This window comes from Cololabis saira, chromosome 8 (genome assembly GCF_033807715.1).
Source record: "Cololabis saira isolate AMF1-May2022 chromosome 8, fColSai1.1, whole genome shotgun sequence".
In the NCBI taxonomy this organism is placed as follows: Eukaryota; Metazoa; Chordata; class Actinopteri; order Beloniformes; family Belonidae; genus Cololabis; species Cololabis saira.
The window spans coordinates 24,401,461-24,425,686 of record NC_084594.1 but is presented as its reverse complement, the minus strand read 5'-3'; the positions used below and the strand labels follow the sequence as shown (position 1 = coordinate 24,425,686).

Here is a 24,226-nt window from a genome sequence, read left to right as displayed (position 1 = left end):
TTTAAAATCCTCTTTTACGCGCACACACCGACGCGCCCGCTGCTGCAAAACTCATCTCGATATTTGGTAATTGAACTTCAGCTGCGTGAGGGCTTTTGGGAGATGCCTCGCAACTCCAGCAACAGTGATGGCAGATGATGAAGAAGTGAATACATGTGAGCGTTCCCCCGGTAAAAAAGTTTGTGCAGTTCATTCCTCATACTGTATATGTCCGATTAAATTAGACAAGCATATGTGGACCATCACAAACACAGACAAAGGGCGCATTGTGTTACATGTGTCATCTTTTTGTCGGGTTTGACGTTACAGCATCATTATTTCAAACCAGAGTTGTTAAAATGAGCACGTCTGAGGTTTTCATAGGCGTTGAATGACTATGATTGCGACGTGAGCCCAGCCCGACACTTGAATGCCTCATCTTTATTGTTGCCCTCCAAGGCTTTTCCTGTTTTTTTTTTTTTTTGTTTCCTGCTGGCTGCTGGGATGAACATAATCTGAGGAAAACTGAGCATGTGCCATGTGATGGAGATGTTTGATGGGTTAGCACTGGCTGAGCTGATTGAATGAACAGATACATGAATGGAGAGGAATATTTAAACAACTGAGATAATCAGTTCCCCAATGAAATGACTGACGTCAGTGTTAGGATGAGCCTTCTTCTGAATTCCTCAGCTGCATTATACTTTTTTTGTAAAGTCATTAATATAGTCTGGCATTGATTGCATTTCTTTATTGAATTAATCCTGAGGTTTGCAGAGAAATGCAACTTGCATTAGATATACAGCAAAGTAAAATATACGTGGCTGCATGTCAAGAATGTCATTATCGTGCCTGAGACTGTGCAAACTTCAAGTTTAATTTTCCTTTTTACATATTGCCAATGAAACAATTATTTTTAAAGCAGAAGAAATTACCTTTTGTTTCTATTAAAACATCAGTTTAAGTTTTATTTGAAGGAATATTTGCCTTCTTACATCTCGCTGCAGCGATTTTCTTTATTTTTTTCTTTAAACGAGAGGTTAAGATGGTGTTGGAATAGTGACTTGACTTCCAGCATCTAGGGGGATTCCAAGTGTTTAAAACTGCTAAAGTTATTGTGCCTTTCTTTAAAGATGCTACCTCATTTATACTCTTTATAAAAAGACTCAAGAACATTTAATTAGGTGTCTGAAGTCACCGCTGGCTGAAAAACTCTGAAAACATGTCCATCTTGTGAGCCATTTAGATCTTAAGGATACTTTGATGCCGCAGACCCACATCAGAGTAGTTATACACCTTTTACCATCTTTATTTGCACCTGTGTGTAACATTTCAAAAGAAGTATGACTGGGTTGACTCCGGCCCTTAAAACCTGCTGCTGTGAGTAGAGCTTGAAAGGATGCTGTTGCACGTCTGTGGTATTTTGACTGAAACGTGTCTGACATTTCAGTAAAACTTTTGATAAGAGGGCAGAATGTGTTGGCTTTAAACTTCTCCCGACTGACATCAGACGTGTTTCTGTTACAGTTTTCAAAATGTCAACAAAACTCAAGTGAAATTATGTTTTCCTTTCAACCCCATTATGTGACAAAGTAATGTTTTCGTCTCTCTGTGACTCCTTCCAAGAGCGGTGCTGACAGTTGTATCAAGCATCTTTAATTCAAGCAGGTTAAATTACATTTCTGCAAGGATTTGATCCATCATTTTGTCACTAAAATTACATAGACATCAGCAATAAACTTGTCTGCTTTCAAAGATGACACTGCATAATTATCGAAAGCTGCAAGAGGCTTCAAAATTGATTTAAAGCTGGTGAGGTTATAAAAAGCAGCAAGCTTTCTTCTTGGGGCTAAATCTGCAAAATGAATCTAACTTGCATGCATTTGATGACAAATTGATTGAACTCCACGTCGTTTAGTGGGAGCCATGGCCATTACCGGAGGGACGGTGGAGACTCTGGATGACATTCCAGCTAATGTGTGGAATGGTTTGCCTGACTGTCTGCACCTCGGACCCTCTGATATAAATCAAAGCCGCATCGGTGAGTAGTCAGCTTTGGGGTGACAAGATGCTGGTTTTCATTTCACAAGGTACAAAACATAAATCGTTTTGAATCTCATGTTTGCACAAAAATGAAAATGATTTCCAGCTGCAGTGGGCCAGAGTGAAAGAACCAAACAGGAACCAAATGTAACAGCAACACTTGTTGCCCAGAAATGAACAAATACAAAATATTGAATATAATATTGCTAAATAAACCCTAAACAAACAAATGAGCAAATCTTGAGTTCCAATATGGCAAATTTTGAAAATATGAAAGCGTTTGAACTAATTTGGCAGGCTTCATCTATTCTCATAACTAAAATAATAGTCTGGTTGGGTCTTGCACATTAACCCCCTGAGATAAATTATAAACCTCAGCATGCATATGGTGTCATGTTTACTGCAGTTAAAGTTCATTTCTTCTCTGTCGCAGCTGGTCAAACTGGTAAATGTGTACAAATTTAGAGCCAGATGTAAAAGCATAAAAAAAACTTATGATAACCTTATTCTATATTCTACTTCTTTTCCAGGTGTCTGGGCCACAAAAATAATTCCTAAAGGCAAACGATTCGGTCCATTTGTTGGAGACAAGAAAAAAAGGTCTCAGGTGACCAGCAATGTTTACATGTGGGAGGTATGTTACACGCTGCTCCGTTGGCTTTTTTCTCTTAAACTTTTATTATAGTTGCTTCATAAAGTCTAATAAAATACTCTGCAGTTGAAGACGTAGAGGCGTTGAGGAGATTTTTATACTTGGTGACGTCCTTTTGTAGTCTGAGAAATACCAAATACCAATCATGTAAAGAAGAAATCTGGCAAAAAATTTGAATGACAATTCCAAATTGGTAATAATATTAATAAAATTACATTAAAACTTCTAAGCAATTCAAGAGGAAATACCAAATCATTCTTATTTATTTATTGCAGACAATGTGAATACTATTTTTTTATTTCATATTTGGGCCCGTAATACATTTTTAAAAATAGCTGGCAAAGGTTTTACCACTTTGTAATGTAAAATATTGAACTATTTAAATGTGAATATTTATGCCCCTTTCATGTATGTGTACAGCAGTATGGTGGGGGTGTACTTCATTTCAGAGTCCTGCATACATTGTCTTTGTCAGGTCAGGACTGCATGCAGACCAGTCCCATACTTGTCTCTTCTTTAGCCATGCCGTGGTAACGTGTGCAGAATGTGGTTGGGCATTGTTTCGCCGAAAAATGCATGAACCTTGAGAGAAGCACAAGTTTCTCTTAAATCACCATGTAGGCAAGTTTTCTGCACAAATGCTGCCATCACAGAAATGTGAATGACAAAAGCAGGGGAGCATCAATTTCCTCCAAAATAAATCTGGAATATGGATTCTTCTGACCACAATGCACGCTTTCACTTCAGCTTTTCCAGTTTTAATTAACCAGCACTGACTCCAAATAGTTTCTAAAAACAATCAACTACTTTCTTATGATTTAAAATTTTAGATTTTTAATAACGTATCTCTATTCAAATATTGACCTGCAAGCAAAACAGTTTTATCCTTAAGATCTGTTATCCTGGCTACAGCTGAAGCTTTAAACATTTGTTGGTTGAGTCTGCTTAATTTAAGGAGGCTTAATCAAGCACAGTGTATTCATTTCAAAAGACTTCACATGGTCGCCTGTCACCATTAGAAGTAAACATTACCTTAACTCAAATGTTAATTTGTCTTGTAGGTTTATTTCCCAGCTCGAGGATGGATGTGTATTGATGCCACAGACCCCATGAAGGGGAACTGGTTAAGATATGTGAACTGGGCTCGTTCCAGTGAAGAGCAAAATCTTTTTCCACTGGAGATCAACAGATCCATTTACTACAAAGTTTTGAGGGTAAGTTCCAGCTCATAACATGAAATTGTCGGGATTGATTTATCTGGAAAAATTGTTATGATCCGCGCTCCCAAATACATTACATGGATAGATATACTGCTATCCTAATGCCTAATGAATATAAACCAACAGGTGACAAACAAAGTATATACTGTACATACTAACAGCCCATAAATTATAGCAGAACTAACAAAAGACTCAAAATGACTGTAATCGTAAAGTTTGAATTACTCTTTGTTATCAGTGATTTTAGCTGGTCTCCTTCAGAACATTCTGGTGCCTCCAAAGTTGTCCACAAGTGCTGTCAAAGATTTGTGATTAAACAGTAATACACTGTAAAGCGAATTTAAAAATATTTAAATATATTTAAATAGTTAAAAGCTGTGTTAACCTGAAAACAGATTATCTATCATATGATATGTTTTGTGAGGTAAAATCAAGATTTACTAATAATTATTGTACAGGCTGCAAAAACCCATATTTGGCAGTTGTCAAATAGTTACTTGTTACATCACATTTTATGATATAAATGTAAAGACATAATTTAATAGGTCTTTTTTAACAATGATACTTAACCATTGATGCATCACTTCAAAATCTGATATTGTAGCATTTTTGAGCATAAATATGTGTGAATATGCAAATGTCAAATATAAAAAACAAGTATTGTTATTTCTTTGTTATGTTATCACTAATTATTATTTTTTCCATTTTACCTTTGTGTACTGGGTCAATAGATTGAGTTGGTCATCAAATGTAAAACTGTCATACAATTAGCTAAAAAAACAACTAAATATTGTGCCCTTGTTTGTTAAACAAAAAAAAACAAAGGTCTGTTTTAGAGTTACCACTGACTCGGTGATGGAGGAATGATTCAGATCTCGTAAGCGGCATGTGGCCCATGTACAATCAAGTCTTTTTCAAGCTTGTCACATGACTTCTTACGGTGGCCAATAAAACAGAAAATGCAAACATAAAATGTCTTTGTTTGTAGGTATCCTCTCCCTAAGCATATCAGCAGCAAATGAATGACCTTTATCTTTGGTGCGTTTCATTTCCTACAAATGTCACGCTGCATTTGTTAGAGGTTACTGGTCACGACATCCTTTCTCAGTATGGATCTGATTGCAAATATTTTATACTTGCCTATGGATATTCAGCACTATGACATACATCACAGGACCCCCAGATTTAGGGAAAAACATTTCCCTGTTTTGTTATACTGCTATGGATCATGGATGATGCATGCTATATATTTTTTTATGTTAATAATAATCCCGTTACTAAGAAGGTGTGATTTTTTTTTTTTTTTTTTTTTTTTTTTTATATTTGGATGCATCTTTGTTTTGTTAGCTGGACATCTCACTATATCATCCCCCAACTCAAATCGTCTTCTGATTCTCCGAATCCGTATTTGAAGATGATTGTCATTTAAGGATGTGATTGTTTCAAATATTGGCCCCTATTTGTATTTGCTAATGTGATGGAAACAACAATACAAGAACCGTTAATATAGTGTAATCCAGTTTGCAGGGATTTTACTTGAAATTGAGTATCTGTGTATTGCTAGATCCTTCATATAGGATCTGCATATTTCTTCCGTTACTGATTTGAACGGTCAAAGATGATTTCAGCTTTCAATTCAAAAGTGTCAGACTAAAACAATGATGGTCCAGTGTGACGGTTCTACTTTTTTTCCTTTTGCTTGACTGTACCACAAATATCCTCCAAATTGATCACATATTTGAATCCCTTCTAAAACAGTTTCCCCTCAAAATCATAACCATCATTAAGTTTAGTTTCTTCATTTTTTTCTGTGTTCTATTCAAAAGTGTAGTAAATGATTGTATAGATCATTTTGAAAGGACGGTGATGGTACGTATGTTTTTATATGCATTTATAAAAGATAACAGTCTTATTCTTCTCCTTTCGGCTTTTCCCTTCAGTGTTCTCCACAGTGAATCAGTTGCCTCCATCTGAGCTTGTCTTCTGCATCCTCTTCTCTTACCCCAACTATCTTCATGTCCTCTTTCACTACATCTATAAACCTCCTCTTTGGTCTTCCCCTGTGCCTCCTGTCTGGCAGTTCAAAACTCAGCATCTACCAATATATTCACTGTCTCTCCTCTGGACATGTCCCAACCATCTCAGTTCTGCCTCCCCGACTTTATCTCCAAACCCTCTAACATGTGCTGTCCCTCGGATGTTCTCATTCCTGATCCTGTCCAGTCTGGTCACTCCCATAGAGAACCTCAGCATCTTCATCTCTGCTGCCTCCAGCTCTGCCTCCTGTCTTTTCCTCAGTGACACTGTCTTTAGACCAAACAACATTGCTGGTCTCACTACAGTTTTGTTCACCTTTCCTTTCATTTTAGCTTAAACTCTTTTATCACACATCACACCTAGAGTTGCCAACCGTCCCTTGAAAAACGGAATCGTCCCGTATTTATAAACTAAAGTACGCGTCCCGTATGGAGCTGAAAAAGGGACGCACTTTGTCCCGTATTACTGTGAGAGTCAAAAAATAGTAATAAAATGGAAAATGGCATTGAGCTGTTGAGTTCATAAGTTATTTTGTTCTGTTTTAGAATAAAGTCATAATGTTGCAAGAATAAAGTCGTAATAGAATAAAGTCATAATATTACGTGAATAAAGTCGTAACATTACGTGAATAAAGTCGTAACATTACGTGAATAAAGTCGTAAAATTACGAGAATAAAGTCGTAATATTATGAGAATATAATTTATTAGAACTCTAACAGGAAGAGCATCTTCTCCTTGTGTTATGAGGAATATTGAGCATCTTGTGAAGTTATATTTATAATATATTTAATATTACGACTTTATTCTCAAAATATTAAGAGTATTCTCGTAATATTATGACTTTATTCTCGTAATTTTTACGACTTTATTCTCATATTATTATGACTGTATTCTCGTAATTTCCATTTTTTTTGTCTTAGTTTGGCCCTAATACTCTAATACTAAAATCTGTTTTAAGAAAGATACTTATTTTATTCAGTTCATTTTGTATTAAAGTGAATTGCTGGATAATAATTTGTTCATGGCATTCAAAGTTATGCATCTAATTCAATTCAGGTTTGCGTCAAATAGTTAAAAAAAACCTTATTTGGTTTTTCGGCTGCCCCCTCGCCCCCCTGACGGACATTTACACCTCCCGCTGCCTCAGCAGAGCCACAAAAATCATAAAAGACAGCTCCCACCCCGGCTCTGACCTGTTTGACCTGCTTGCTTCAGGAAGGCGCTACAGAGTCATCAGGTCAAAAACTAACAGACTTAAAAACAGCTTTTTCCCCAAAGCCATAACCGCCCTGAATAAAACGTGAATGTCTTCGTCACTGGTTTTTTACTGTGCAATACTTCTCCCAGACTATCTGTGCAATATTCCACTACATGTGTAACTATATACTATCATCTGTAAATAGAATCTCAGGTCTTCACTATTCAAATGCACCTTAACATTTTTTATATTTTTTTTATATTATTTATATTTCTTATACTCTTATATTTCTTATTGTTTGCACTATTGTTTCTTATTTGTCTTGCACTGGAGAGGTGATGCTGCTTTCAATCTCACTGTACCCAGGTACATTGACAATAAAGTATTCATTTTCATTTCATTTTTTTCTTTATTTCATTCAAAAAACAAAACAATTTAATACAAACACAAATACAAATGTTCCTAACTTATGAATGAAAAGGGAGCAGAAAGAAGAAGAATCTTATCTGATCTGCCCCTTTTACAAATAACATAAATTAAAAATAATAATAAAAAAAAACAACTAAGTGAATAAAAACAACTAAAATAAAATTAAAATAACATTAAATAAAATTACCACCGCCTACGGGTATGTCAATCAAACTCAACATTTTTCGTTATATTTCCTTAACATACAGGCTTTAATTGTTCTTTTGAATGTAATGTTTGATTTGGATTATTTGTTTTCTTTGTTCAGATTGTTCCATAAATTGATTCCTTTCACAGAAACACAATGTTCCATCAATTTTGTCCTGCATCTTGGTTTTATAAAAATCTCTGTTCCTTTTAAGTTATACTTGCTTTTTCTTTTTTCAAATCTTTTCTGAATGTTGATTGGTAAAGTTTTTTTATGAGCTTTAAACATAATTTGCAGAATACTATGGTCTACTAGTTCATGAAATTTCAACAAATTTAGCAGTATTCTATTCTTATTTATTTTTTTAGGGAGTTGGCAACCCTACTCACACCTGACCCCCCCACCCCATTCATAAAAGATAACAGTCATTCATATTAATAATCAACCGTCATAGAAGTGTTATTAACTGTGATGAAAAAAAAAAAAGGCTGTTAAAATTTCATAACCGTCCAGACAGCCAGATTAGATGCACACACATATGCGTGCTGGCTCGCAGCAAGCCCTGCTGTGATTGGCTGTCCGGCTCATCTCTCCCCGCTGCAGCCAATCAGCGCCGGAGAGGAGCTGCTGGTGTGGTACACACGGGAAGACAACCCGGAGATAACAGCTGCGCTGGAGGAAGAAAGAGCCAGCACTCTGAGCAGGAAAAAGTCGCCCAGAGCCAAGCGAGGTGAGGCCTTACCCCAAACCCCCTTCAGCATTTGATCCCGTGTCTGTTTTCACATTTTTACATCCGCAAACTCCCGAGTTATCCGGGGCAAACTCAGCAGCTCAGCCCAGTCCCGAGTTAGCCGACGGAGGCTACGTGGGAGCTATGCCGCGTTCCATTTGTCCTCGGAAGTCGGAATTTCCCAGTTCCCAGTCGGAATTTTCAACTGGAACGCCCCTCGAAGTGGGATTTCCTACTGGGAAAGTGGGAGAAGCTTCACCACCCCCGAGTTACCATTCCAAAATGGCTGCCATTCCCAGTTCCCAGTTCAGATTTCCGAGGTAAATGGAACGCGGCACTAGCCTGCGATGTGTGTGTGCTGGGGCTTTTTGCACTTACTTTTACACCCGAGCCCGACACTCCTCCTTACTTCTGCGGTTTCCGCTCTTACAAAGCCACCTTAAGTGTCCCTAAACAGCTCGGTCTGGCTGTTAAACGCGTAAGTGGGGCAACTTTTTAGTGCTCATCTGGAGCCTGCGTGGTTGAGGATGTGACCTTCCCTGAGTTCATCATCTATGGGTGATGGTGGCCTAACAGCGCGGCTAACTAGCCCGCTCCCTCCGTCCCAACGCGGGCTGGCCGGGATGCGAGGGCTGGGATCACCCACCTGGGGGTGTACCAGTCTGAAACGGGGGCTAAAACCGCAGCTGTAGGAGGTTTCGGTGCAGAATAACCTGTTCATCGAGTTGTCAGACACACAGGGGTGCGCTAACATGAGGCTAAAATCGACGCAGAGCCTACGCCGTAGGGTTACGGCGTATGCTCTGCGTAGGCTCTGCGATGGTGTAACGCGGAACCATGAATCAGCCGGTGTGACCACATTGATCATGGTTAATACAGTAGTAGTACAGCTGAATAGATCAAACTGTTCTGTCACTAATGTAATAGCGTTATCCTATTTTGTGAGGTAAAATCAAGATTTACTATTGCTAATAATTATTGTACAGGCTGCAAAAACCCATATTTGGCAGTTGTCAAATAGTTACTTGTTACATCACATTTTATGATATAAATGTAAAGACATGATTTAATAGGTCTTTTTTAACAATAATACTTAAACATTGATGCATCACTTCAAAATCTGTTATTGTAGCATTTTTGAGCATAAATATGTGTGAATATGCAAATGTCAAATATACAAAAACAAGTATTTCTTTGTTAGGTTATCACTAATTATTTTTCCATTTTACCTTTTTGTACTGAGTCAATAGATTGAGTTGGTCATCAAATGTAAAAGTGTCATACAAATAGCTAAAAAAAACAACTAAATATTTATTACATTATTCTAATGTAATAGCATTATCCTGTGGCATAGTAAAAGAGTTGATTTGACATTTGTTACATGTACGTTACGCTATTATAAATAGATTAACACAATGTATCAATGTTTCTGTCTTAATGTAAGCTAAATACCATCAGGTGAGTGTTTTGTGTAAAAAAAACAAAACAAAAACCAAGCAAATATAATTATAATGGACAGGACAGTTATAAAGTACCCTAAAAGAGGCTGAACTTAACCTGGACGGCGCTACAGAGCACTGTATGTCAAAACCTCCAGACCCAGAGACAGTTTCTTCCCCCAAGCCGTTGTTCTGATGAACTCTCATCACTCATAGAGTCTCAGAGTAATCAATCACTGTCCAATAATAATAACCACAATCATATGCTGTAACAATGCACCTTTCAATAACAATGTCTACCTCATACTGCTGCACCTTTTACTTTAAAAAGAAATTGTATATATGTTAGTAATAGCTGCCATTTGTTTATTTACTGTACAGTGAGCGAAAATAACCGACTCAAATTCCCTCTTGTTTGACCTGACTTGGCCAAATAAACATGATTCTGATTCTGATTACAAAATGATCATAACTGTCATTACCATTATTTACCAAGTACATGCAATACCATATCAGATTGTTTCAAAAGCACATCAGGTCTGTGTTGATAATATTGCCTTTATTATCTTTCAGATGTCAACAACAGTCTTGATTCTGAGTAACCATGAAAATAAATTGATGCTTAATATAGGAATTAGGAAACAAACACTTCCTTGTTAAGAGTGAAATGTGAAAATTGAGGTAGACATTTTAATTGGAGGACTATGAGCTACATCAGAGGAGGATATGCATGTTTTTTTTTGCCTTGTCACGAGAAGAGCTTGTTTGAACTTCGGTGAAACCTAGAGGCAATAACCCCGACCTCACCATCACTCGGCTGTAGTTGTGTGACTTTTTGCAATAATGGATAGATAGATAGAAAGATAACCCGAGAGAGAAGTAAACGTTCTGTCCACATGTGACAGAAATATGTGTTTTTCCCAGGGCTTAAAATACTTTTAACTCAGTGCATATTTAAAATGAATTAAACATAAGTCACCAACAAAATTAAAAAAAGTATTAAAGGCAGAGATGAATATGAAAAAAAACAACTGGGGAAAAAGGCGAGTTTTGTTCAGTAGTTAGCGCTGGCTGTTCAGAATGGTTTTTGCTGAGGGAATAAAAGAGTTTTTGTTATTTTTCTGGTCCAGTGGGACTTTACAACGCCTGCCTGATGGTAGGAGCTGAAAAGAGTGCAGGAGGGTGAGAGGACAGAGCAAATGTCAGATAGAGACGATCATGAACATTTTGATGTTTAGTGTGTGTGTTTTTTCTGTCTTTGTAATGTATTTTAGTATAAGCATATGAAATATAATCATACACAGGAAGATTACGTAGGTGGTATGGGCTGAAGAGATGCCATTCAAGTTATTTGGCACTTAATTTGGGTCCAAGTAAAAACATGCCATCAATGGTGCTGTGGTGTTTTGCTGTAGAAGTGAATCCTTCTGTTCAACATCTTTTAAAGATCATTTAAAGTACGGCTGCTTGAATATTGTGTAAAGTGTCTCTAACCATGTGCTTAGAAACGCAAACTTTTCAGAGAGGAGAGGAAGGAGGTGCAACAGGAAGACTTCATTAACAGACTACAGTTAAACCTGTAAGAAAAGGACTTTGGAATAGCTGCCGACATGTTATTTTTATGCTGGATTTGTTTTGGTAATTTTCATGAAAGGGATCAAAACAATGAAAAAGTGAAAAGATGTAAGCTTATTATTTATGTAAAAAAAATACAGTAGCTATTATGTAATAAATGTGAGAGGTTTGCAACCAACCTCTCTGTATGAGTGTCTTTTATGATATCAAACATTATCAATGTATGTCTGAGTTGGGCTATGAGGATAGAATAAAAATGACAGATAGCTTTTGGAGTTAAATGATGTATAAGCCAGAGCTGTTTATGTTTCTGCTGTAGATCTAGTAAAATGCCTCTGTTTGGGCTGGTCAGATAGGATGTGCTTCTCTCGGATGACTTGGGATTTGAAGGCGAGGTCAAGTGACTTTGTTGACACATTGTTAAAAAAAGGAGGTGCAAGGAGCACATATTACTCTGGTTCAAACAAGCCTTACAAATTCATGTCATGTTGGACATAGTCTCAGTCTCTGATTTACTGTTATATTCAATTTACTGAAGTATTCAGTTCCATAACTATAAATGAAATGCAAATCTGTTTAAGAATAGGTTTCTTAAGTAAGGGTTAGACATTGAAAATTGTAGTTTTATGAGTAGTTACGTGTTTTAGCTGTAGTTGACAGCAGTCACAGCCCTCTCAGCCTTTGAAACCACATATAAATTCAGATGGGGACTTTGGCTAGCTTAAAAAGCTAGCAAATATCTGCCGATAATAGTTTGTGGCCGATCACACTTAAAAAAAAAAAAAAAAAAATAAAAAAAAAAATAAAGTCACCCAAACCTACTTAAAAAATAAACAAACAAAAACCAATAAAATAGTCCCTTGAGCTTTTAAGTTGTTCCCAGTAACCAAACACTGCTGCTGTCATTTAACAAAGAAATACCGTATGATGCCCATGGCGCTGGATAATAGTTCACCAGTTGTTAAATTGTGATGCCCTTTCATCTCGGAATTTCATACTTTTGCATATTATATTATACTGAAAGGTCCACAATTTTATCATTTAGCATATATCATGTATGTTTTTTTTGTTATTGTAAAATTATCAAATTGTTAAATTAATAATAGTAGTTATATAGTTATTTGCTGCTATGTATAAATTATCATTATTGATTGTTTGATTATTGGTTTAAAATATACAGATGCAATGCACATTAATAACCATTTTTGTAAATATGTCTCTGGGGCAGGTAACATGAGCACAACAGTTAAAAGTACTATACCTATTTATAAAACACATTGCATACAATAAATTATAACACACAATAAAGTAAAAATACATTACATTCTGAGAGCAGATGGTAACACACTTGACTCTCTCTCAATCATAATTTTAAATTTCTTTTAAAAGAAGGATGGGTGTCATGCTCCCTCAGCTGCGCTGGGAGGATGTTCCAGGTGTGAGTAGCTCTTATATTATATTACCGAAAAGGCTGCCTGACCAAAAGCAGTCTTTCTGCTTGGAACTACACAGTCCCCTTTACTCATAGACCTAGTATACATGTCAGTAGATGTATTCTGGTTTACAAAAACATCAAGGGGAGGGGGTGCCAAGCCACGCACGATCTTATAAATCAGACGGGCATCTTTGAATTTAACAAAATTTTCCCATCTCAGTAGTTTCTGATTTGTTATGTTGTGACAATGTCCTGTCCAGAACTTTACCAGCTTGATGGTAAACTACCTGTACAGATTTATTTGTGGTACATGAGTCTTCTGCCCAGCTGGTAAGACAGTATTACAAATGTGAGATGATAAATGCCTTAAAATGATATAAACCGATATGACGGAGATTTGATAAGTGGAACTTTGCTGTGTTTACTACTGATTTAATTAGTTTTTTAAATGTTAGATTTGAATCAATTAAAGATATTTATATTAAGGACCGACTGTCAACTTTTCCCATTGTTCAAAACATTCAAAGTTTTCCAAAGACATGACATAATTTTAAACAATATCCATTCTCAACATGTTTGTTTTTAATCCACTTAAAAAGTTGACTACTGTATATTGTTGTACCACATCAGGTGAATTCAGAAAATGTTTTTGTTCTGTATAAATCCATCTCTATTGGATTTCATAATAAAATGTGCAACTTTGCATCAGAAATAAACTTATTTAAATACTGGTTCAAAAAACAGTTTTGGTCTCCATTACTATATTTCACATCCAATAAGGCTCTAATACCATTTCAGATCAATATCAAGCAATACATTTACTTAAATTATGGGGCGAATCCCTTTGTACGGTAGTCTGCTCAGCCAATGGGTAGCTGTCATAACTTCCTCATCAGTCATTGGCATATTATGAAGCTTAGATCTCTGATCTCACCACCAAAATGTTATCTGAAATGGAATATTTGCTGTAAATGTTTGGCAGCAGATCCTCCATTTAGGATTGGTTGATGGAGCTGGTAGCCACAGCTAACATTGACATAATATTGGCACGTTTGAGTTGGGTTCACATGCCTGTTTGCCCATTTACAACATGATACATTACGAGGAAAAAAAGAAAAGATGTGAAAACTGTGAAGTTGCGGATCATTTGTCCAACAACATTAAACTCTATGATCAGTAAAAATGTCGACGTGTATATGCAACGTTTTCACATTTAAGGTGCTACATTATGTGGTGCACGTGCAACACAAACCGGAAATGTAATCTGTATCGTCGTAAGAAAAAAAAAAGGAGAAGTCGCCGTAAGAAATAAGGCAGCGAATTACCGGAGAAAAGGTAGACTTATTAGCCAACTCAGTGACGCTAATGTGGGTAAACGAATTGATAACATTAAAGCCGGGCATACACTGTGCCATTATCGGCTCGTTTTGAGCCGATTTTCCAGTCGTGCAACTTTTTTTTGATCGGGCCCGATTTTGACCCAATCGTTGCTCGAGCTCCCGATCACGAATCGTGAGGTCGCAAGAAAATCAAGCGTGTTTGAAATCCTGGTCTCTCCTCGTGAAGGAATCGCACAGTTGAAGCAGCTACGACCCGATTTGCCTCATCCTTTCGCAGAGAGCATGCGCAATATCTGATGTAATGTCAAAAAACTATTATTTGCAGTTTAAGTGTTGCAAATTCAAATTACAAATCATGTTTTAATAGCAAAAAAAGACTGCATTTCCACGTACGGTGCGGGTCGCCGCGTACCCTGCACCGTAGGCTCTGCGTTGGTGTAACGCGGAACCATAAATCAGCCTTTAGTGTGTGCGCTGTCTGCTGTTCGGAACACTTCTCTTTTTTCTCTTCTCATTTTGCTGGGACGCCGGGTCCCTCCGCCGAGACACAACTTTTGCTGTATGCGTTCTTTGTTGTGTCTAAAAGTGATGCGCAGTGCCCACCCAATCAGAAACGGTACATATATTTTGGGATTTTAATTTTTTTAATTTTAATTTAATTTTAAATGATTAGGGTGTAGGAAATTGAGAGAAACAATCTCATTATTGTTTCTATGTGTAGGTGAAGACTGACTTGAGAAACAGGCTGCAGGGGGATCATCTTGCAGCATGTATGCTGCTAAGCATCAATGAGCCACCTCTGGGAGAATTTCCCTACAACAGAGCCTTAGAGCTCTTCTTTAAAAAGCCAAGGAAAATTAAGTGCTCTGAGCCTGGGTGCAAACTTTGTCATTGAGTCTACACAGCCTCATCTAGCTGATGTTTACATGTTATTTATTTAATGTTATTGTTTTTATTTATTTTTTACATTTTCAACTGGTTAGAGTTGAAGTTGAAGTAACATTTATTTATTGTTCTTCAAAAGTTCAGGGATAAAAGCCAATAAATAGGTTTTGAAAGTTACATTTGCTGTCAAGTGGTCATTTGTGTACGCCGTACATTTACGCCGCCACCCCCCCGGGAAGCATGCCCCCACTGCTGAAAAAATTCCCAGAGGAAACACTGTAGCCGCCTTTGTTTTATTTGGTTATGTTGTTTTTATTTTATATATCACTAACCAAATGCAGTCTTTATCAGTTTAGGTCTCATATCCAAATATTTGCACAACATTTTGTTGCAATCAAGCTTGACACAAATTATGTGTACGTGTGTGTGTGTTACAGCGAGGAGAAAGCTGCTGGAAAAAGCCAGACAAGCTGGTTTGGGTGGATTCAAGAAAACTAGTGGAACCGAACAAATTGTGAAGGAGATGTGGGAGGGTGGAGAAGGTACGTTTGCTCATCATCAAATACAAATAGTGTAGTTTTTACTCAGACATTTATTAGCAAAATATCATATAGGCTGATTATGTTATTTAGTGGTTAACCCTATAATGCCCGATGTATCATATTTAATGCATGAATTTCTGAGACCTTTTGTAGGATCCTCTTGATCAAAAAAAGTTTCATACATACCAAAAAATAAAATAAAAAATGCATACATTTATCAAATGTATTCATAATGATAAGTAAAATCATTATTTAGAAATTATATTGATATAAAATTTTAAGTTTTAGATTCCAATATATATTTAACACTTCAAATAAAAAGATGTTGGATTTTTGTGTGTTATTTTATATGTAAAGAGTTAAACACGTTACAGGTGTAAAGGAGGAAGAAGATAGACCATTGAGGACCTCGCAGGGACTCGAGGATGGCCATCCATATGGGAACACTGATCACAACGATGTGGAGGACATGTCATTAACAGTGATGAACAGAGTAAACTGGGAGGAGGAGGAGGCTGAAGAGGAGGAGGAGCAAGAAGAAGAGGAGGAAGATAGTGATGATACACGTGAAATGCAGCAACAAACTTCTCAGGAATTAACTGTAGCTGAAACCACGCAAAATAAGCAGTCTGGCCCATTGCTAACCTGTGGTGAAGAAAGCCATAAGGATTCACAGGTGAAGTTAGAATATTCTTTGGTTGCAGGAGAGCAGCAAGAGGTTCCACCTAATGTTGACCCTGATGCTGAGCTTGAGGGTGAACCACAAGGAGAATCATATTCTTGTCCCCACTGTGAACGCCACTTTTCCACTAGACAGGGTCTTGAGCGTCATGCACACATTCACGCCATCAGCAACCAGCAAGCACAACTCTTCAAGTGCCGATACTGCAATAAATCCTTTGGCTCACAGGTGGGACGGCGGCGGCATGAGCGAAGACATGAAAGTGGGTTTAAGAAAAAGCCCGGCTTCCTGGCTGGGGCTATCAGTGTACTCAGTCCTGTGATTCAGACTGATTCGAGTCCTGACTGCACTACCCCTACTAGTCACTATATAGCCATAGGGTCCCAGTTTACAGGAGTGCATGTGCAAACCCCTGAGAAAAAGGAGCTGGGACCTCATGCTGACCGTCCCTTAACATTGGATGAAAATGGGGAGTCAAAAGAACTCCATCCCTGCAAGTACTGTAATAAAGCATTTGGCACACACACCAACATGCGCAGACACCAACGGAGAATACACGAAAGGCACTTGTTACCAAAGGGAGTTCGCAGGAAAGGCATGCTGTTGCAGGACGCATCAGCTCAGCAGACCGGCGCGGCCCTCAGCACCAGCCCTCCCACTGTTTATGTGCCCAGTGCAGATACAGAGGACGAGGCAGATGGGGATGATTATGCAGTTGACATATCGAAAAACATCTCTGAAAATCTAAGCTTCTACATTGATGGCAAGATTGTGTCCACAAGCGCAGTGAGTGGTTGTGAGGTGATAGAGGTGGATTCAAGATCTGCATCTCTGTTTGGGTTGGACACAGTCATCATCAGTCAAAATCAGATCAATCAAGCACTGAAGGTTGAGGCCAGAACAAACGTTGTAAAACAAATCTCCAGTGGTGGGCAGTCTGCGTCCAAAAGGAGAACATCGACACCTCCTCTTGTTACTAGTCTAAAAGTAGAGACGGACACAACTCCATCATCGTCGTCATCATCATCATCATCCTCCACATCTTCCTCATCAAAATTGTTAGTCGGTGGACTATTTCAGCAAGCAACAGATTCGGCAGCATTTCAGCGGGAGAAACCAGTTTACCTCTCACCGAAGCTCAAACAGCTCCTTCAGACTCAAGACTTTCAAAAATCAACCTTAGCTCTCATAACAGACAGCCATAGGCTGGCTTCCCCGCTCTCAGTCCCGCCACTGCACGGGGCTTCAGGGAGGTATAAAAGAAGAACAGCTTCTCCCCCATCATCTCCCCAGCTCAGTCCTGCTGGTAAAACTGAAAGCTGTCAAGGTGAAGGGGTGAATCCTCTCATGCTTAAGGTGCCAAAGCTTGAAAGTCACAGTGTGCCACCTCCTGAGAGCATGTTGGAGATAAATGATGGAGATTCTCTAAGCTCCCCTGGAAATTCGGCCCACAGCCAAGCTTCCTCTAGTAGTGGAGGAAACTCCTGTAACCAACAGCCCTTGGATCTCTCAAACTCTGTCAGTAAACATACCGATGGCTTGAACAGGGTACTTGGGGATTCAGCTCTGGACTTGAGCTTACATCGCAAGAGTGCGGTCAAACCAGAACTGAAGGGAAATTCAGCGTCCCAGTCTGTTAAAAAGAAAAAGCCTAACACCAGTATGCTTGAAAAAGTGCTCATGAATGATTATGTTGGTCTGGCCTTGCCAGCAGAAGAGGGCCCCTCAGCCCTGACAAACCCAAGTGGTTTCCATTCTCGGTCTTCAAACACTGCATCAGAATCTGCTCACCCATCTCCACCATCTTTGACCCCTGTCACAATGAATCCCTGTTCCCCCGACTCCTGCAGCGTATCATCTCCAACACCTCCTCCCCCGGTCCTACCTACCATACCATCTCCACCGGCTATGCCTAGCTCTCCTCTGCCTTCAGACTCTCCTGCACAGAGACCTCTTCCTGTCCTCTCTCCTAAAATGTCTCCAAGATCAATTGAACACAAGCACTCATCGGACTCGGCTGAGGATTATTTAACTGAGGAAAACAAAGATGAAGATGAGAAGCAAATCTTTAGCTCACTGGATTCCTTAAGTACTCCCCTTGAAGGTCCCCCACTTTCTTTAACACCAAGTCCTCCTGGGCCTGCAGCAGTAGATCTACCTATTGCAGAGGATAACGTTTCTCTGCCTGCAACTTGCAACAGTCAGCTTAATGGCATTGTCACAGAAAACGAGACATCTTTGAAATTGGAGTCTACTGCACTCTCATCCCACCCTGAATTATTGTCTTCCTCAGCACCTCACTCTCCTAAATCACAGGAGTCATCTCTGTCGCTTGTTTCCCAATCTTTTCCTCAGATTAAAGTGAAGGAGGAGCCTCAGCACTGTGAAGACGAGTTATCAGTTACAAATGATGCGCCTCAGTTTTGTCCCGACTCTTCTCCCCCTCTCGCTACTCCTGAAAAACCGTCTAAGACCTCTGAGGCAGAGGAACTTGATTTGTCTTACTGCAAGACATTTGTGTGTAATGTCTGCGAAGAGCCGTTCAACTCCATTAAAGAGCTCAGCGCCCATATCACAGAGCACGCTACAGACTGGCCCTACAAGTGTGAATTTTGCGTTCAGCTGTTTGGCGATGCCCCTGCTCTGCTGACTCACCGGACGACTCTGCACGGAGTGGGTCAGATCTTTGTATGTTCCGTCTGTTCCAAAGAGTTTGCCTTTCTTTGTAATCTCCAGCAGCACCAAAAGGATCTGCATCCTAACGAGACATGTTCACATACTACTGTAGAGAGTGGTAAAATTAGGCCACAGAATTACACAGATATATCCAGAGCCAAAGAGGAAAGCAGTCCTTCGACACCAGCACCAGAACTGTCTGATGAGAATTCTCCACACCCAGACCCTCTTTTAGCAAAAGAAGAGGCGGATGTAAATGGTAATCATACAGAAGACCCCAACGAGGAGTTGTACACTACAATAAAGATTATGGCCTCAGAAGGAGGAAAGCCTAAGGGCCCGGATGTCCGATTTGGCATCAATCAACACTATCCCAGTTTTAAACCACCCCCTTTCCCTTATCACAGCCGTTCTCATGCTAGCTCAGTGGCCTCCGCCACAAACTTCACTACTCACAACATACCACAAACGTTCAGCACCGCCATTCGTTGCACCAAGTGTGGCAACAGTTTTGACAACATGCCTGAACTTCACAAGCATATACTGGCCTGTGCCAATGCCAGCGATAAGAAGCGTTACACTCCCAAGAAAAACCCCATCCCCCTCAAACAAATCGTGAAGAGTCCAAATGGAGTCGCGTCACCGACAGCAAGCACTGCAGGCCAGGGTGCTTTCCGTAGGATGGGTCAGCCAAAGAGACTAAACTTTAATCAAGATATCGGTAAAACAAAAATGAGTGCCCTCAGTAAGAAGAGAAACCAGCTGGTCCAGAAGGCGATCTCTCAGAAAAATAAAGCTGCCACTACTGTAAAGAAGGCTTTTGTCAAAGTGGAAGAAGAGTCGGCCTCTAGCGTCTGTCCCCACTGCAGTCGGGAGTTCACTTACACTGCAAGTCTGACTAAACATATGGCAATCAGCTGTCCCATGAAGCCTGTTGTTACTAAAAAGGGCAAAAAAGGTCTGGCAGAGGTGAAAAAGGAGGCTGTTTCTGTTGTAGATAAAAATACATGTAGAAAAAAGGCTTCAGACTGTGACACACAAACGGAGCCAGAGGCTAAACCTCTGGGTAAGACCAGGGCTCGTAGCTCTGGTGCAGCAGACCCTGAATCCTTGCAGGCAAGCAAAGGAAAAACTGCTGCTAAAATGGGCCGGCTAAAAAGGCCTGCCCTCTACACGAAACCGGTTTCTGCTAGCAAAAAAACCAAGAAGGGTCTAGTTCAGCCTTCACCTCACACCCTTCCAGCCCTGGCCGCTCCTAGTGACCCGGCACAGCAGCCCGCCGCGAGAATGCAGCGGCCAGCAGCGGGCAAGGAGCCAGCACTAAAGAGGTCGACAGAGACCAAGTCGCCACCGTCATCACAACAACTGAAGAAGGAAGAGCGGTTCTCCCTCCGAATGAGAGAGAGGCTGGGTGGTCCGGTGACCAGGAGTTCACAGATGGCAAACGCAGCTCCTCCTGCTGAGCTGAAACCTGAGGAACCACCAGTGCAAGAGCCAAAAGAATCTCAGGTAGGAGATCCTGAACTTTTGACTTTTAATGTGGCAATTTTAAGGTTTACATGTGAAATCATCTTAATCATTATTTGTTAATCATTTTGTACCCAATGAAAACTTGTTCTTTCAGAATTGGATGGTTGTAATTGTTGGCAACGTATTTCAATCTTTCAATCAGGAACTTCTGGAATATTTAAAACAATTGGTTTTGTTGAGTCAAAAGCTGTTTTGTTCATCCCCTGAAAGCTCAGTGTTGAGGAGATGCCTGTCACCTTGGGAGCTGGAATTATCTGAACTTGTGTTTCATTTGATCTGCCAGAGTTCCTCCAGTTTGGATTTCCCCTGGCATTTCCTATTTCAGGCAAAGTCTGTAAATGGCAGCAGACATGAGATGATGACAGTAGTAAAGCAGCATCCTGTTTGAGGCAAATTAAGTCTCAGCCTTTAAGTTGAACAGACTTTTGGATCTGCTGCTATGAGTTTGTTGATGTATCATCTCTAACAACAATATTCTCCATGTAAACACTTAATTGATCAGAAAGATATTTGCTAGTCTTGTGACATGGAAAAGGCTGGTGTTTCATTGCAAATCAAAACCAAACTTAGAAGCCAGATTAACTTCATTATTTAACCTGCAGCGCCAGGGCTCGTAGCTCCTTTTTTTAGAAGGAAAAAAATCAGATTTGGGAAAAATAGTGTTGAATCGTGTTGAAATTAAATTTCTTTTCTTCCATCCTGTATTATTATTATAAAACTTTTACACCTATTGAGAGCAAACCATGATTTTCTTTTATCCCAAATTGAACACATCCCTCTTTTTTCACCATTGTCCTTTAACTGCATTCAATAATAATCAAAGTAAAAACACATTGTTATAATTTATATTTGGTCCTGTGAAAATCATGCATTCATTTCAAACCCTCTGTGCAAAAAGCCTTGCATTGCCTCTGATTTCCAAAGATTTTGTCAGCTCTCCTACTGCTCGTCTGCTCATTGCATCATCATTTCTTGACTGCTGTGTTGTGTTTTGCAGGAGCTGCTGATGAAATAAGCCATGATGACAGTGTCGAGCTCTTCCTTGGAATAGTCTTCACCTATCAGAGATCCCTCTGGACTCAACTAGGCACTGAGGATGACCTTTTTTCTATTTTTTTTTTCCATCCAAGACTCTGCTGCCTATCTGAACTGCCTCCGCTGGATTAAAGGAGGGAACTCTTATCTTTCATCTATTTTATGGACTAAACTGAGCCTTGATTTCTGCCAGCCTTGCAAAAAAAGAAAAACAAACAAAAACTGTAGATGACAGTGAGTTAATATATATATATACAACACGCGTCATTACTTGACCCAAAACAGTAAGGTTAGGGCTCCGTTACTTTAGAAAACTGATATATTGCAAATGGCAATCATCATAATTCAGTTTGTGAGGTAAATTTGTTAATTATTTTGTTCCATATTTTCCATTTGGGTTTCTTAGATGTTCAACACTCTGTTAATGCATGTCCTAAATAGAAAAAAACCCTAGATGAAGCCGGTTCCCAGGTCTCCCCCAGTGGGTGCATACTTCGGTTTATACATGCTGTATGTAAGTATGTATTTTTTGATTTAAAATTTTGTAGTCAAAGTAGAATATATCTTATTGGCATATTTTTGTTTGGGAAACAAAAATCAAAGTGGCTGTTTTTTTTGTTTTTGTTTTTTTTTTTACTGCAGCAGTTGGTCCTCAGGAACAGGAAGATTGTGACTTGTTTATGGTTTGAGGTGCAACCTGACAGATATTCCTTCATAGTCCAAATCTCAAATACTTGCTTTCTGCTTGGTCTATCAGATGTTGGCGGGTAATTCCAGCTGTAGATTGATGGGAATCATTTCTTTGAAATACTGTCTGTCTTGAAAGTAGTTTTTAATATCATTCAAACAGCCCAGTGTTCTGACAGCACTTTAAAACAAACTGCCAAAACTTTAATTAAGCTGGATCGGCGAGGTCGGTGTCATTACAGCAGCGCATCTATGGAAACTGTTCAGGTCTGTTACGCTCTTCAGATATTGATAATTTGCCCCAAAAAATGGAGTAGATCTTATTTAAAAAGTTCTACTCTGTCAGCCTTTTCGCAAACAAGTCTAAACTGGTTTAGTCCGTTGAAGGGTTTTGACACATGAAAATGAAGATCCGTTTTAAATGGACGTTTACAAAGTCGTGTCTTTTTGTCTTATTATTTGAAAGCCATGCTGAAAGATTTGAGGACTGCTTGAGCGAGTCTACATGTCGTGATAAATTCATCCTGCCAATGAAACGCTCCTGATTGTAAAATGTTTTCAGTTCAGTCTCTTCAGTCTTCACCAAGCTTTTCCCTCACACACATGTGCAGCTGCACACAGGCAGCGCTTTGACGCTTGTAGCACATTATTGAAAAGTAAATTGAACAACATGATTTGAAGCTAATTCATGTTTCAGTGAGAAATCTTTGTTTTGCCTTTTCAGCATCAAGATGTATATTTAAGGATGAACAAAATTTAAAAAAAAATCCTAAATGACCTCAAAATGTTGCTGTAATTAACATAATAAAGAAAAAGTTTTGTTTTTTTCACTTTGTATAAAATTGTTATTGTTATTTTGCTTACGGGGTCTCAGTTGTACCCAGCTCTCGAAGACGTGGCGGGTGCAGATGGTTCATGTGTGGAAATATTCATGTTGATTAAAAAAAACAAAACAAATTAAGTCCAATTAATGTGTAATTTTATTTCTACAGTATCATGATTATGTATGTATGTATTTACAATATCAGGAATTATTACTTTGTGATTGCAGAAGGAGAGATTGTGATTGATTGCACTCTTAAATGGGTTTGACTCTTAACACATGAGACCTTAATTTTAAACATAATTTATTCCCCAGCCACCGCTGCTGTAAAGTTTCACATATTACATTTACTGATTGCCTTTTCCACTTGAAGCAATAGCGGGACCTGCCAATTTGTAGTGAAAAAAGTTTACATTTGATTTTATTTTGATGGAAGCTGGGGTGTCTGCCATCAGCTGTGTTTTTAGCTGCACTCCAGGGTCCACAACTCTCATCAGTGCAACTGTTTCTGGGAGATCGGGTCATTTGTTTTTGTTTGTTTTTTAGGAGCAGTTCATTCGTCAGAAGGGGTTGATGTGTAAGTCAGTTTCCCAAATTCTTACCTGGACCTTGTTAAGCTTTAGATGGGGAGCTGAACTTTGAGCAAGTGTAAGAATTGATAGATAAATGTATGTAATGACTAATGTTGCATGCAGGACAATTTTTCAAAATGAGTGTGATTGCACGACTAATTTTCTTTTTTTAGGGGCAGCAAAACGACTAATAAATGGTAAATGTGCTAGAAAAGTACTTCCTAATTCTAATGGACTCTAATGGATAATACATAGAGGATAAATGGATAAACAATTAAGGATTTATTTAATACTGACTTCACTGCCTTTCATGCGTTTAAGAAAACAAACCCAGTCTTAATAGTTTGCTTTCATACACCACAGTCAATTTGAAATAAAACAAAATGTGATAAAAATGTTTACTCTTAGGTTTCACAAAAATGTGGCATTTTTTTTATATAGAAATTACATGAAATACCTCGTTCTGCAGAGGCTCAAAAGTGTTTGGACAAGGTGACATCAGTGTAAATATAACTATACTTTTGAATTCT

The 24,226-nt window shown here is 38.8% G+C and overlaps 1 protein-coding gene across 1 annotated transcript; it reads left to right on the top strand.

Annotated features, from left to right (window-relative positions):
• Nucleotides 1–1,905: 1,905 nt before the first annotated feature.
• prdm2b (PR domain containing 2, with ZNF domain b) lies at nt 1,906–23,867 on the top strand. The gene is made up of 7 exons (XM_061728287.1): nt 1,906–2,020; nt 2,553–2,656; nt 3,736–3,888; nt 8,349–8,475; nt 15,587–15,691; nt 16,066–20,558; nt 21,577–23,867. Exons 1-7 carry the CDS (start codon nt 1,906–1,908, stop codon nt 21,592–21,594), a joined length of 5,115 nt encoding a protein of 1,704 aa, XP_061584271.1. The 3' UTR covers nt 21,595–23,867.
• Nucleotides 23,868–24,226: the final 359 nt, after the last annotated feature.

Bases quoted from the DNA above. Each gene is read 5' to 3' on its own strand.
- prdm2b (XM_061728287.1), top strand. From the start codon at position 1,906: ATGGCCATTACCGGAGGGACGGTGGAGACTCTGGATGACATTCCAGCT. The intron at 2,021-2,552 runs GTGAGTAGTCAG...CTTCTTTTCCAG, and splicing joins TATAAATCAAAGCCGCATCG to GTGTCTGGGCCACAAAAATA. The intron at 15,692-16,065 runs GTACGTTTGCTC...AACACGTTACAG, and splicing joins GATGTGGGAGGGTGGAGAAG to GTGTAAAGGAGGAAGAAGAT.